At 48.2% G+C, this 13,558-nt stretch overlaps 1 protein-coding gene across 4 annotated transcripts in view; it reads left to right on the top strand.

Annotated features, from left to right (window-relative positions):
• The window catches only part of FAM199X (family with sequence similarity 199, X-linked), a 35,133-nt gene that overhangs the window by 18,315 nt on the left and 3,260 nt on the right, over positions 1 to 13,558 (top strand). For all 4 annotated transcript variants that reach the window (XM_085852597.1, XM_085852596.1, XM_085852594.1 and 1 more), the window contains exon 4: positions 10,928 to 11,144. In XM_085852597.1, coding sequence (XP_085708723.1) covers positions 10,928 to 11,144 — 217 coding nt within the window. The remainder of the gene's footprint in view (positions 1 to 10,927; positions 11,145 to 13,558) is intronic.

Raw genomic sequence — 13,558 nt, 5'->3', positions numbered from 1 at the left:
AGAGACCCAAGGACAGCCTCATCGCGGGAGATACCATTGATCCTAAATGCCTTGGTTTCCACAGCATGAAGCTGAGAAAAGGTGAGAGGCAGGAGCACCAGCCAATGGGGAGAGCAGTACTCCATCAGGCTGTGGCCAAAAGCTTTGTATGTGGTCAGGAGCTCAGGTGGGCCGAGGAAGGACTTTGCATGACGGAGGATTCCCAGTTAGTGACTGGCTTTGGAGGCCAGGTTGGAAATGTGGCTTTCCCAGGAAAGAGCATGGCAGATGGTGAGACCCAGAAGTTTGAATGAAAGGACTTCTTCCAAAGGATTGTTGAGAAAGTAGATTGGGGGTGGGGGGGGTTCCAGATGGTCCTTTCGGAGAGACATAGTGAGAGTGTGGGATGTGTCAGGGTTGAAAAACATGTTCCACGTTTTCGATCAGTTTGTGATTTTTATCCAGATCTGCAGAGAGTGAAGAAGCTGCTGCTTCCCTGAGGGATGACAGATGGTACGGCAGAGGTCGGAGTCATCAGCAAAGCGATAAAGAGGATTTTCCAGAGAGTCAGAGAGATCATTGATGAAACCCAGAAAAAGAACAGGGCCCAGAACACTGCCTTGAGGAACTCCATCCTGGACAGAAAGAGGGGATGAGAGAACTCCATTTAGGGCCATATGTTGGCTGCGGAAGGAGAGGAAGTTTGCGAGCCATGAGTGGAGATGGCATTGGATACCATTGGAAGAGTTTGGTGAGCAGGGCAGGGTGCCAGACCATGTCAAAAGCACGCGATATTTCTTGTGATATGGCTTTGATTTCATGTCTGGCATTGAGGACCTCCATCCATTGTTGGGGGAGCAGAAGCAGTCTATCCAGGGTAGAGTGACCTGGTCTGAAACCAAATTGATGATCGGAAATCAAGTCATTGGAGAAGAGGAAGGATTTTGATGTCTGAAGCGATGATGGATTCCATAACCTTGCTGTTGATTGGGAGAAGGCTGATTGGTCTGTTGTTGCAGGGATCTGTTTTTGCACCTTTTTTATGCAGAGCAGTAATGTTTGCTGATTTCCAAGCAGATGGCAGATGACCTTGAACAGATGAGAGGGTGAATAAAACAGAGTGAAGATAGGAGAGCAAGAGCAGAGGTACAGGTTTTTAGGACACATGGGCTGATGCCGTCTGGACCGGTTGCAGAATCTCAGTCGAGGTTTGAAAGCAAGCTCTCCACTTTGTCAGAAGAAAAGGACACAGTATATATATATCTTCTTCTTCTTCTTCTTTCGGCTGCTCCCCTTTAGGGGTCGCCACAGCGGATCATCCGTATGATCCGCATCGTGATTTGGCACATGTTTTACGCCGGATGCCCTTCCTGACGCAACCCTGGTCGCCTCTTACGACACAGGGATATGGTACACCTATTTTAACCGGGGCATACACCGGCCCAGTTCACTGGTACTCATTTCGCCGACCTCGGAAGGATGACAGGCTCAGTCAACCCCCTGGTGTATTAATTCAGTGGTCCAGCGGGGCTTGAACTCAGCACCTATTGGGTCCTAAGCCACTGCCCTAACCACTGCGCCAACACCAGGCTGCACAGTATATATATATATAATTAACGTTGTGGTACAGTGGGTTGTTTTAAAACCACGAACGCCACCCCGTCAACCACGAGTTCCAGTGTCCACCGTCTAATTATTCCGTTTAACTGTAGGTCACGTGGTTACCTGAGGGGGGAGCGCGCCCTCTGCAAAGCACCAATGTTATCTGATTAGATTTTAATTAGGGCGGCCAAGCGTTTTAACCGCTGGTGCATGCCGACAATATTTTTGGTAAAATCTGTGGTAATTACCTCCCAGTCTATCTCGGTTCGAACAATGCTAGACGAATGGAAGGAAAGGACAAACACGGACAGGTTGGAAATCGACAAATAATTTATTAATAATAAAATAAATAAATAAAAAACTTTTTATTTGCTGAGGTAAATATGAATTTCAGAGCAAAATCAATCAAAATGCCAGGAAAGAGACAAAGAGCAGATGCTTATTGGGGGTTGACTTGCCGCTAAACGCAGACAAGGGTACCCAGCAGATCATTCAGGGGGAGGGGAGGGGGAGAATCGTCTCGTGAAGCGAAAACGTCCTGAAAATGCGTGCGTGCGTGTCACGTCCGTCGCCAGCACCCAGCTTTGCCGTGCACCCTCTCGCGGGGCAGCCTTGAACGCCAGTCTACGTCTGGAGGGCACCGATAAAGTACGTTGTGGGTTTAGACCCTCGTGCCGCCGGTGATCGACCCGTGCCTCACTTGTTGGCGGCACCGCTCACACCCACACGCGCACCACACGCTCGCTTGCCGAAGCACTCAGAAGGGCGAATTGTCTCGTCGGGGCTGGTCAGACACTCGCTTCTTGGTCGCGTCTCTCACCCTTTGCTTTTTCCTCTCTCCTTTCGCTTTTCCTCTCCACTTTTTCTCCTCAGAACATCTCTTTCCTCTCAGAACGTCCCTTTTTCGCTGTTTCCTCACTTTTTTTATATCTCAGAACGTCCCTCTCCTCTCAGAACATCCCTCTCCTCTCAGAACATCCCTCTCCTCTCAGAACATCCCTCTCCTCTCAGAACATCCCTCTCCTCTCAGAACGCCCCTCTTTCACTCGTTTTTTTTTATACCTCAGAATCTCTCCTCACAGAATGTCTCACGCTTTCTCTCGCTCGTTTTTATATTCCCAGGCCGTCTCCGTGGGGTGCCGTCCGCCCCAAGCTCACCCCACCCCACTGGGGCACGGATACCATGACGACCCGTGCGCTCTCAAAAATGGCGGGTGTCGGAGCTCGCGAAGGAATGCTGCTGAGGAAAAATGAGGGCGGGCTTCAGAGCTCATGAAAGAATGTTGCTGAGGAAAAATAATAAGGGTGGGCTTCAGAGCTCGTGAAAGGAATGTGTGTGAACGTGTCTCTCGTAAAGAAAAAAAGCTTCCCAAAAGAGAGGGGATCTATCCTTTACCCTTCTCAACGCATCACATTTAAGATCCCATTCGACATGGTATGGGGATGGGGCTAATCTGAACAGGCATTTATGGAAATAACTGTCTTAGGACCTGGATGTGTGGATGCATTCATCAGACCAGATTCTGAAATCCGTAACAATATATATCCATCCATCCATTAGGACCATACTCTGTGCAGAGCGTTGGTGCCGCCAAAGCAGTCTCCTTGGCTATTGGAAACAATCCTGGACGGGTCGCCACTCCGACACAGTATACCAGCATGCTGGCACTTATTTTGCCGACCTCGGAAGGATGACAGGCAGAGTCAACCCCACCTGGTGTTAATTCAACAGCTGAGCGGGATTTGAACTCAGGACCCTAGGATCCCAAGCCCACTACCCTAACCATTAAGCCAACACCAGGCATAACAATATATATATATATATATATATATATATATATATATATATATATATATATATATATATATATATATATATACATACATACATACATACATACATACATACATACATACATACATACATACATACATACATACATACATACATACATACATACATACATACATACATACATACATACATACATACATACATACATACATACATACATACATACATACATACATACATACATACATACATACATACATACATACATACATATACATACATACATATACATACATATAAAATATTGTGTTTAAAAAATTTAACACATTTAAAACATTTAGACACCGAAGTGTTAAAAAAAAAATATATATATGTACAGTATATATAAAAAATAATGCAAATGCACGAATGTCGAAGCCACGGTTCTATTGTTGTGGGGTTGGGCGTCGGCCGCGAGCAAGACCACTAGATGGAGCTGCAGAGTCGGCTTGACCGATCGCCCGGAATTTAGATCGTACCTTTTCGGAAAAAGTACGGGACCCTTATTGGACAGAAGTTTGCCAATAGACAGACCACGTGGGGTAGGGTCGATTGCCAATTTCAATTTACCTAAATACCCACGTGGTCCAACCTACCGGGGAAATTCACCCTCGATGGCTCCCGTATGGAACAAGCCGCTTAGCGTACCCGTTCCGTGTGCGATCCGAGCGGTTTGATCGCCGAGATCCGTCGGTCCCAAATATCCCGTTACAACGGCAACGGCCTGGCTAATTTTCCAGCACTCAGTACGCGAAGCCAATGAAGAAATAGACATGAACGAGCTGAAACATTTCGCAAATGGGGATGTTTATTTTCAATGGGGGATGAGGGGAGCACATAAGGGCAAAGCTTAACCGAATATTAATAAATGCATGTATATACAGGCAAAAAGCACTTGTGCAATTCACTACTTGGTTGACTGGTGCCACAAACACACATACAAACACACATACGCACACACCCAAAGAAGTGGTGGCTACAGCCTTTATTGAGGCCTTCAGCTCGGAGGGATAGGACGAGCTGAAGACCAGGGTCTATCTCGGACCTGTCCACCTCGTGTGGTCTTCGTGTCGACCCGGGCACCAGCGAGAGGCGAGCCGAACCCAGACACCGGCAAGTGACCCTTGCTGTTCTTGCGGGGGGATGGTGTCCCTCAAGCTCGCCCGTTCGCAGAGAGAGGCATGGCGCCCAACCCTTGTGGTCCTTGTCGCGGACTGGCGTCTCTCGATCGTGAGGAGTAGGAAGAAAACTACGACCAAGACCAGCCCAGACAGATTGACTGACTCCCTTTTTTATGCGCTCTGGCGTGGCTCGACCCCTCCCCCACTCGGTGCACTGCCCAGCGCATCGGTGGGTGGGGGCATTACCCCTCCCCCATTGAGCGCGCGGAGAATCCGGGAGCAGAGGGTTGTTGTTCTCTGCAGAGCCGTAGTAATCCGTTGCTGTCGTTGTTGCAGTCATTGCTGGTGGTGTTACAAATAAAAGGAAATCCTAACTATCAAAAGTAACTCACAGCACATGAACATTTATTTACCCATTAGACAAGGGAAAGGAAGCTATCTATAAAACACATACTTACCGATATAACTGCTCTTTAGGACCTGTATGTTGTGTGCTCATGGCTTCCAGATTCGCAACAATATATCATTATGTACTGACTATTGAGGGAGAATAGCAGTAAAAAAGGGAAGGGAAGTGAGGGTTAGGGAGAGTTTGGAGTTGTGAGAGTTGGATGGGATAACATTGTGCTTACAAAAAGGGTGGGTCTCAATTCCTTCTTTTGTGGACATGTGTATCTGGTTCCTTTACCATTTTTTTCAAATGGAGTTTGAGGTTGATCAAGTGGTTTTGCTATTCTCTGGGAATGGAAGTAAGAATGCAATATAAAGTGCATTGTGTTTGCAAGACAAACAATTACAAATTCATTCTCTTGAATTAAAAAAAAAGTAAAGTTGGTTTTGGCGTTCTCATTTGAGGTCTTCTTTCATGATGCTATGGTCCCATGATCACATCTCATAATTGTTTGCAAATATCCGAATTATCTTGTGTTATTCCATTGATGTCTCGTAATGTCAACATCCATATTGTTACTGGCCGGGGTCGGCCGCCAACCGGCCGCTCTGAACGGAGCCGCAAGTCGAGTCGGCCCGACCGATCGCCCGGAATATAGATCGCCGCACGGATAACTCCAAGTGACGGGTCCTTGTACAAGAACCGAAATACGCCAATCGGCAGATCACGTGGGGTAAGGTCGAGTGCCAATCTTCAATGTACCTAAATACCCACGTGATCCAACTACCGGGGTGTTCCACCCTCGACGGAACTCGTACGGAACAAACCGCCGAGGCGAACTTGTCCGTGCACGATTCCGAGCGGCGAAATCGCCGAGAACCGTCGGTCCAAATGTCCCCCTATTACGGCAAACCAATGGTTTTCTAACTCCCACGAACTCAGCCCTACCACGGGACTCCCACGGGACTCTTCGAACAAAGAAAAGATATCCTCTTTTCCTTTGCACCCCCTCCCCCGCACCCGGCGTGACTCGTGCCCTCGTGATCCACCCCCCGCTCAACCACGGGTGGGAGGGAGTTGTTGACGTCACCGCAGGGTTCTTCTTCCTCTTCGCAGAAGAGGGGGGAGGGACGTCTCCATTGTTCGCTCCCTAACCAATAAATCGATCCGCAGCGCATCTAATCGATTTCAAAACATTTAAACAATGGAAGGTGAGCTATCTAGGGAACATGCACTTATCGACATAGCTGACTGATATGAAAGCGAGGGAAGAACCTTCAGAGTGTAGGCTTTATTTCACTTGATTGAAGCCGCTTCTACGGGCACATCAGGGGATACAGGTGCAGCAAGGAGTACAAATGTAGCAATGTATACATGTGCAGTAGATCACCGCAAAATAAATCAGCAATTAGCACGGAGTCCGGTATACTCTCAATTCTTACCATTCAACGAGCACCAAGTGGACCACCGCCGTAAATGACAATGCCCCAGGGACAATCCCCCCCGACCGCACGGAATCTCGGCTTTATCTATCCCGTGCGTGAGCCGCGCGACATGTGATCACGCGTCACGTCCTTCAATTCATCACATTCTCCCCGTCTTTAAAATGTAACTCGAGGCCCAAATAACGCGCCATGATTACTTCAGCGCTATAGGAGTATACATTTCAAGCAGCGCGAACTATTTAAACTACAGAAGCAAACATTCCAAGCAGTGAGGATTATTTTGAGTTGTAGGAGCATGGTAATGAGCATCGATATATGATATAATGAGCATATAGGAGCATGAGCATCGAGGATGCCGATAATCCCCTTTACAGATCGAGTCGGCGAGGGGGTTTTATCCGTCGACCTCTCCGGGAGTAAATGGCGGTTTCACTTGAGGTGAGGGAGGCTTCCGATCCTCTTGGGGAGCCTCGACTCTTGCCGGGGATGACTCCTCGATCGCTCTCGGGTGGAACGCGGCAGCTCCGTCGCCACCATTCCCGGGTGGAGTTCCTGGGGGGGAAATACCTGGGGAGGGAATGTCAGAGGGAGGAGTGCCAGATGGTCGTGTACCTGAGGGAGCCAAATGGCGAACCGACACAGTGGTCTCCCTGCCATCAGGAAGTCTGACATGAGCATACTCTGGATTAGCATCGATGAGTTCGACCTCCTCCACCATGGGTTCATACTTGCTTTGTCGTACCAGGCGTTTCATGAACACTGTTCCGGGATAGATTAGCCAGTTGCGCGCCGTTTGGCCGTCAACATAACGTCGTTGGTGAGTAAACATTCGTTCGTGAGGAGTAGCATTGGTGGACGCACAGAGCAAAGAGCGTATGGAATTCAGAAAGTCGAGAAGGGTAACCTCCCACCACTCGGGCCCCAGCCCTCTCAATTTCAGCACCAGAGTTGCGGCTTTCCAAATGATTCCATTATATCGTTCCACCTGCCCATTACCCTGTGGGTTGTAACCCGTCGTTCGACTAGTTGCTATGCCGTGCTCAAATAGGAACTGTTTTAGCCCGGCCGACATGAAACACGGCCCTCTGTCTGAATGTATGTACGAAGGTTTCCCAAACATAGCGAAGAGGTCAGACAGACATTTCACGACAGTGCCCGAGGTCATATCCGAGCATGGAAATGTGAAAGGGAACCTTGAGTATTCATCAACAACAGTGAATATGTATCTGTTGTCTGTCTCGGTCAGCAGGGGCCCTTTGAAGTCGATATTTAGTCTCTCGAAGGGTGAAATGGCCTTGATCAACCTGCCAGATGCCGCGCCATAGAATCTGGGTTTTAGTTCAGCACAAACAGGGCATGAAGCATTCATTTGTTTAATATCTTCGATAGAATAGGGAAGGTTTTGTCTGCGCACGAAATGTGCCATTCTGGTTACTCCTGGGTGGCACAGAGACTTATGGAGGTCTTGCAAAGCCCGACTGATTGTCGCCGAACAGTAGACCCGAGAGAAGGTGTCTGCAGCAGGGTTTTCCCTCCCGGGCCGGTAAACAATGTCGTAACTATAGCAAGCTAGATCTATCCGCTATCTCATTATTTTCTCATTCTTAATTTTCCCGTTATTTTTCCCATCAAACATGAATGCAACGGATCGCTGGTCCGTAACGAGTGTGAAGTGGTTGCCCAGTAAATAATGTCTCCATTTACGCAGGGCTTCGACAATAGCGTACGCTTCCTTCTCTATTGCTGAGTGTCTCTGCTCGCTTCCAGAGAGCGTTCTCGAGAAGAACGCGACGGGTCGGCCGGACTGATTGAGCGTCGCAGCGATCGCGTGATCGGAAGGATCCGTTTCCACCACGAAGGGCACCGAGCTGTCGATCGATAATACTACGGAATTACTGATTATCATCTTTGAGACTGTGGAAAGCTTTTACAACAGCGGCATCTGGTGGGAAGTTTTTGCAATGCACTAGGGGATGTATTTTTTCAGAGTATTGGGGGATCCATCTCGCGTGGTAATCGAACATTCCGATCACCCGCCGCATTGTCTGCAGGTCCTGAGGTGGGGGTAGCTCACGGAGTGGGCGCAATCGTCCAGGATCGGGCTTAATCGTGCCGTCTGCTATTGTGTAGCCGAGAAGATTAATTGACCTTGCCGAGAATACGCATTTCTCGTAGTTGAGGGTCAGATTATATTTTCTAGCAATGCTCAAGAATCTGTCCAGATTCATATCATGTTCCCCCCAATCTTTACCGCACACCGTGACATTGTCCACGTAAACAAAAGTGTCTTTGAGGTTTTCATCCGAGATGATGTCGTCCAAAACTCGTTGGAAGCAAGCTACTCCATTGGTGACACCAAACGGAATCCTCCTGAATTGATAGAGGCGTCTACCTGCCTGGAACGCGGTGTAAGGTTTGTCTTCCTCTCGGATGGGAATTTGATGATAGGCGCTTCGCAAATCGATGGTGCTGAATATTTTATAATTGGCCACGCGTTCGACCATCTCGTCTATGCGCGGAAATGGGTAGGCATCGAGTTGGGTGAAGCGATTGACCGTTTGAGAGTAATCGACAACCATTCCTTTCTTATGGTTCTGGCTGCTGGTCACCAACACCTGCGCGCGCCATGGCGAATCGCTCGGTTCTATAATACCTTCTTCCAGTAATCGCTTGGTCTCAGAAGTGATGAAGTTCATATCGGCAGTGGTATATCGTCGTGATTTGATCGCTATCGGTTTACAGTCCGGCGACAAGTTAGCAAACAGCTGGGGGGACGATACCTCTGCGGTGGTCAGAGCATTTAGAATTAGATGAGGTTTGCTTCCTCCAAAGGGTATTTCGACGCTCGCGTGCTGCTTGAGGACATTATGACCCAGAATTACGTTTGCGCATAAATCACGAAGCACCAGTACCCTTACATCCCGATGCGTGCACCCTTTTACGTCCAATTCAACATTGCAGTACCCTCGTACGCGGGACTGTAGTGATGTGGAGGCCATGCATACCGTATTGTCTGTCGGGTGGATCTTCCATTTCCTGCCCTTCACTAGCGAGCTGTTGACGAAACTTTCAGAGCTACCGGTATCAATCAGAGCCTCAGCCATATGCCCGTTAATTCGTACGTTGATGATAACTTTGGATAGATTCCCCGGTGAAGCCGCTGTTAGTTTCTTTTGTGAGTAGAGAGCCGCATAAGTGGGTTTATTTCTTCTAAGAGTAGATTTGCATACCTGGCATAATGCCCTTTCTTGTCACAATTCATGCATGTGGCATCCCTGGCGGGGCATTTGTTGCGGAGGTGTCTTTTGTACCCACAAAAGAAGCATTTACCAACCGAAGTAGTGGCTGAGGAGTTTGACGAGGTCTGGGTATCCGATTCCTCGGGTTTAGCTCCATCCTCAGTGTCGGAGGTGCCCTGGGGGGTTCCTTGAGTTTCCGCCGTAGCAGCGTTCATTAGCAGCATCGGTGTCCCATATGACTCAGATTGCTGCTGAGCCGTATCCATTGCTCGAGCCTGGTCAGCTACCATTTCAAGAGTGGGTTGCGCTTTCTCCAGTAAGCGTTGCCATATGGGGGCTGACCTGAGCCCTTGGATGAACGCCTCTCTGGTCGCTTCATCTCGGTGTTCCTCGGCGGTTACGGCCCGGAAACTGCAATCTTTTCCCAACTGCCTCAGAGCTTGCAGGAACTGATCTATTGTCTCCCCGGCTGCTTGCCTGCATGTGTTGAGAAGATGTCGTATGTACACCTCGTTCTTGCGCTTCACGTAGAGCGCCTGCAGCACGTCGATCGTTGCATCGTCGGTGTCACACTCCGAGAAGAGCCTGAATACACTGGGCGAGACATGATTCACAAGGGCGGCCAATTTGTCGGCTCCCTCTTCAATAATGGTCAGATAGTGTGAGAAGGAACGGAACCAATGCGACCATTTCATTTCCGAGTCAGTCGCGTTTGGGTCTGCGTCGAACCTCTCCGGTTTGTAGATCTTGTCCATCGTCGGTTGAGGGAGCCGAAGGGATCAAGTGAAATAAATTGAAATGAAAGCGAGGGAAGAACATTCAGAGTGTAGGCTTTATTTCACTTGATTGAAGCCGCTTCTACGGGCACATCAGGGGATACAGGTGCAGCAAGGAGTACAAATGTAGCAATGTATACATGTGCAGCAAGGAGTACAAATGTAGCAATGTATACATGTGCAGTAGATCACCGCAAAATAAATCAGCAATTAGCACGGAGTCCGGTATACTCTCAATTCTTACCATTTAACGAGCACCAAGTGGACCGCCGCCGTAAATGACAATGCCCCAGGGACAATCCCCCCCGACCGCACGGAATCTCGGCTTTATCTATCCCGTGCGTGAGCCGCGCGACATGTGATCACGCGTCACGTCCTTCAATTCATCACACTGACTAAGGGAACCTGTATGTTGTGTGCAATTGAATTCCAAATTCGTAACAATATTTAATGGATAAGCTTCATGAGGTTGTAAGAGTCCTTTAAATTGTTTAATTGGAAATTGAAGCATGTTTAATTTTTATTTGTTTATTTGTACAGGGTACGGCAGGCTGCCTCGTGCGATGCAAGTGTTGCTAGTTCTGAATGCAGCGAGGAGTTGTTATCGTCTGTTTCTCTTGGTGATGCGGAGCCGGAGGACAGACTCTCTCTGCAGGATGAGCTCCAGGCTATCACCTTTGACCTTTTTGGAGAGGGAAGTGTCTGCAGTGACGTCTCATCTTTTTTTGACTGGTCCGACAGTGAATTTGAATGGCAGGCAAGTGTGTGGCGTCCACTGCAGTACAACATGTCATATTGTGTTTGGCCATGTCGTATTTAACTTTGATTTGGTGCTGCAGCATGATGCAGTTCCTCAGAGTGTGCTCCAATTGGTTGATTTAATAATATAATATGCAGTAACCCCTCAAATATTGTGGGTTTCTACCAATCACGGGCAACCTATTGTGTTCTGATTTTGTTATCGTGGTTTTTGAGTTGAGCTGAGATGAGTTGTTTGCGTCCGTATGTATGATTGATTAACTCTTGTTACGAGCCTTTTCTTGTATCTCGCGCACCGTTAACTGTAGTAATCGGATAGCTTTCGGGAACGAAGCTGAATTTAATGATGAATCGTCATCAAACAGGAAATTATAGAGATCCTGTAATAGTAGATCTACAACATCTAGTAGACACCCAACAGTTGATAATGGCGCCCAAATGTAAAACGATGGACAAAATTTAATCGTGCCAAAGGCAGATAAAGGTTATGACATTGTGCGAAGAAATTGAGTTGTTAGATTGGTTGGCAAGAAGTGAAAATGCAGCATCTGTGGGCCGCCATTACCGGATCAATTGATCAACTATGTGGAAACGTGAGCCAGATATCCGTGCAAGGGTTCCTGCAAGCAAGGCGCAAACGTCTCATTCCAGTCCCGTGATCCTCATATTGAAAGGACGGAAAAAGCACTTGATGTTTGGATCGAGGATCAAAAGAAAAAAAATGACTGCAGACCCATGTACGGGAGTAATCGTTTCCACGAGGCACCAGGGACCGAAGGCTGCAGTTGAACCACTGCTCATGGATCAAAGCGAAGGGATTTAACCTGGAGCGGGTTTTTAACACCGCAGAGATGGGATTCTCTTAGAAAAGTACCTTCCTGTCCAAACAGGGAAGATCTGCTCTGGATCATGATGGCTAAGTATCATTTTACCCTTCTGTGGCAATGTAGCAGACTACTTTGTCATCCTCCCGATGATCCAACAGCCATCACAAGTTCTACATTCACATCTTTGTAACGTCCACCTTCTCCCCCCCCCCCCTTTTCTATTTTTGGCAGAGTACAGTATGAAGTTGGATGTTAGTCTATTTCTGAGTTGTATGTCAGGGGTGTTGCTTTCACTTGTTGAACTTCCAATCAACTGTGATCTTTCTTCGTTTGTGGAAACACAGGCTGCTGTGAACCGGTTGAAATGGAGGTAAAGATCCTGGGATCTGTGGCATCCATGCTGAACTTCTCAAGGCTGGTGGAGCTGCTGTACTCTTGTCGTTGCATGCAGTTCTGTGCTCTGCCTGGAACACAGGCATCGTCCCAACTGACTGGAAGAGGGGCCTTGTTGTCCCTCTCTGGAAAGGGAAGGGTGATCGCCAGGACTGCAGTGACTACCGAGGGGTGATGCTGCTCTCAGTGCCAGGCAAGACTTTGCTCGGATAATTCTTGAGATGGTTCGCCACCATCTGCCTGAGCACCAGTGTCCTGAGCAGTCAGGTTTTACACCAAAGAAGTTAACGATTGACCATATCCTTGCTCTTCCGGTCCTCACTGAATGCAGACGAGAGTTTCGGCAGGGGCTGCTTGCAGTCTATGTTGATCTCTGCAAAGCGTTCGATTCAGTGAATCGGGATGCCTTCTGGAGGATTCTTGGTCTTCGTGGGGTGCCACCAAAACTGATCGATCTGATGTCTGAACTATACTCTGGTACTGAGAGTGCTGTGAGATGTGGTGATACCATTATTGATAGATTTTCCAGTTGTTACTGGAGTTCATCAGTGGTGTGCACTGGCTATCACACTTTTCAGCACTTGTATGGACTGGATTTGAGGGAGGATGTCAGAGAGATCAAGCTGCGGTGCATCGTTTGGGAATGTCAAGATCAGTGACCTTGATTTTGCAGATTATGCAGTCATCTTTGCGGAGACTTTAGATATCCTTTTGGGGCCCTCGAGGTGCTGAATGAGGAGTCTGTGCTACTGGGATTATGGATTTCCTGGTTCAAAACTAAGATCCAAGCTTTCATTGACATCTTGGATGCTGCCACCTTGTCTGGGGCTGTTTGTGGTGAAGATGTTGAGGTCCAGGAGAGATTCACTTGGCAGTAATATTCATGTCTCTGCGGCTGTGAGCCAGAGGTCATTGGACGTCTGGGTCCGGCCTAAGGAGTCATGGATTCACTGGATCATGGGATGTGACGCTGCCGGTACCTGTGCAGGAGGATGGAACTCCGAGTCTTCAGGTCCTTGGTGCTTCCAGTCTTGCTCTACGGATGTGAGACTTGGACTCTGACCAGGGATCTGAGATGGCAATTTAATTCCTTTGGTACCAGGTCTCTTCGGAGAGTCCTTGGCTATCGCTGGTTGGACTTTGTGTCCAACGAGCGGCGGCTGAGAGACTCAAGTGATATTTATTTCTTGCA

This window comes from Eptatretus burgeri, chromosome 13 (assembly GCF_056783735.1).
Source record: "Eptatretus burgeri isolate ZD-2024b chromosome 13, Ebu_testis_v1, whole genome shotgun sequence".
In the NCBI taxonomy this organism is placed as follows: Eukaryota; Metazoa; Chordata; class Myxini; order Myxiniformes; family Myxinidae; genus Eptatretus; species Eptatretus burgeri.
The sequence above is the reverse complement of the archived record's forward strand: the minus strand, read 5'-3'. Positions and strand labels throughout refer to the sequence as shown.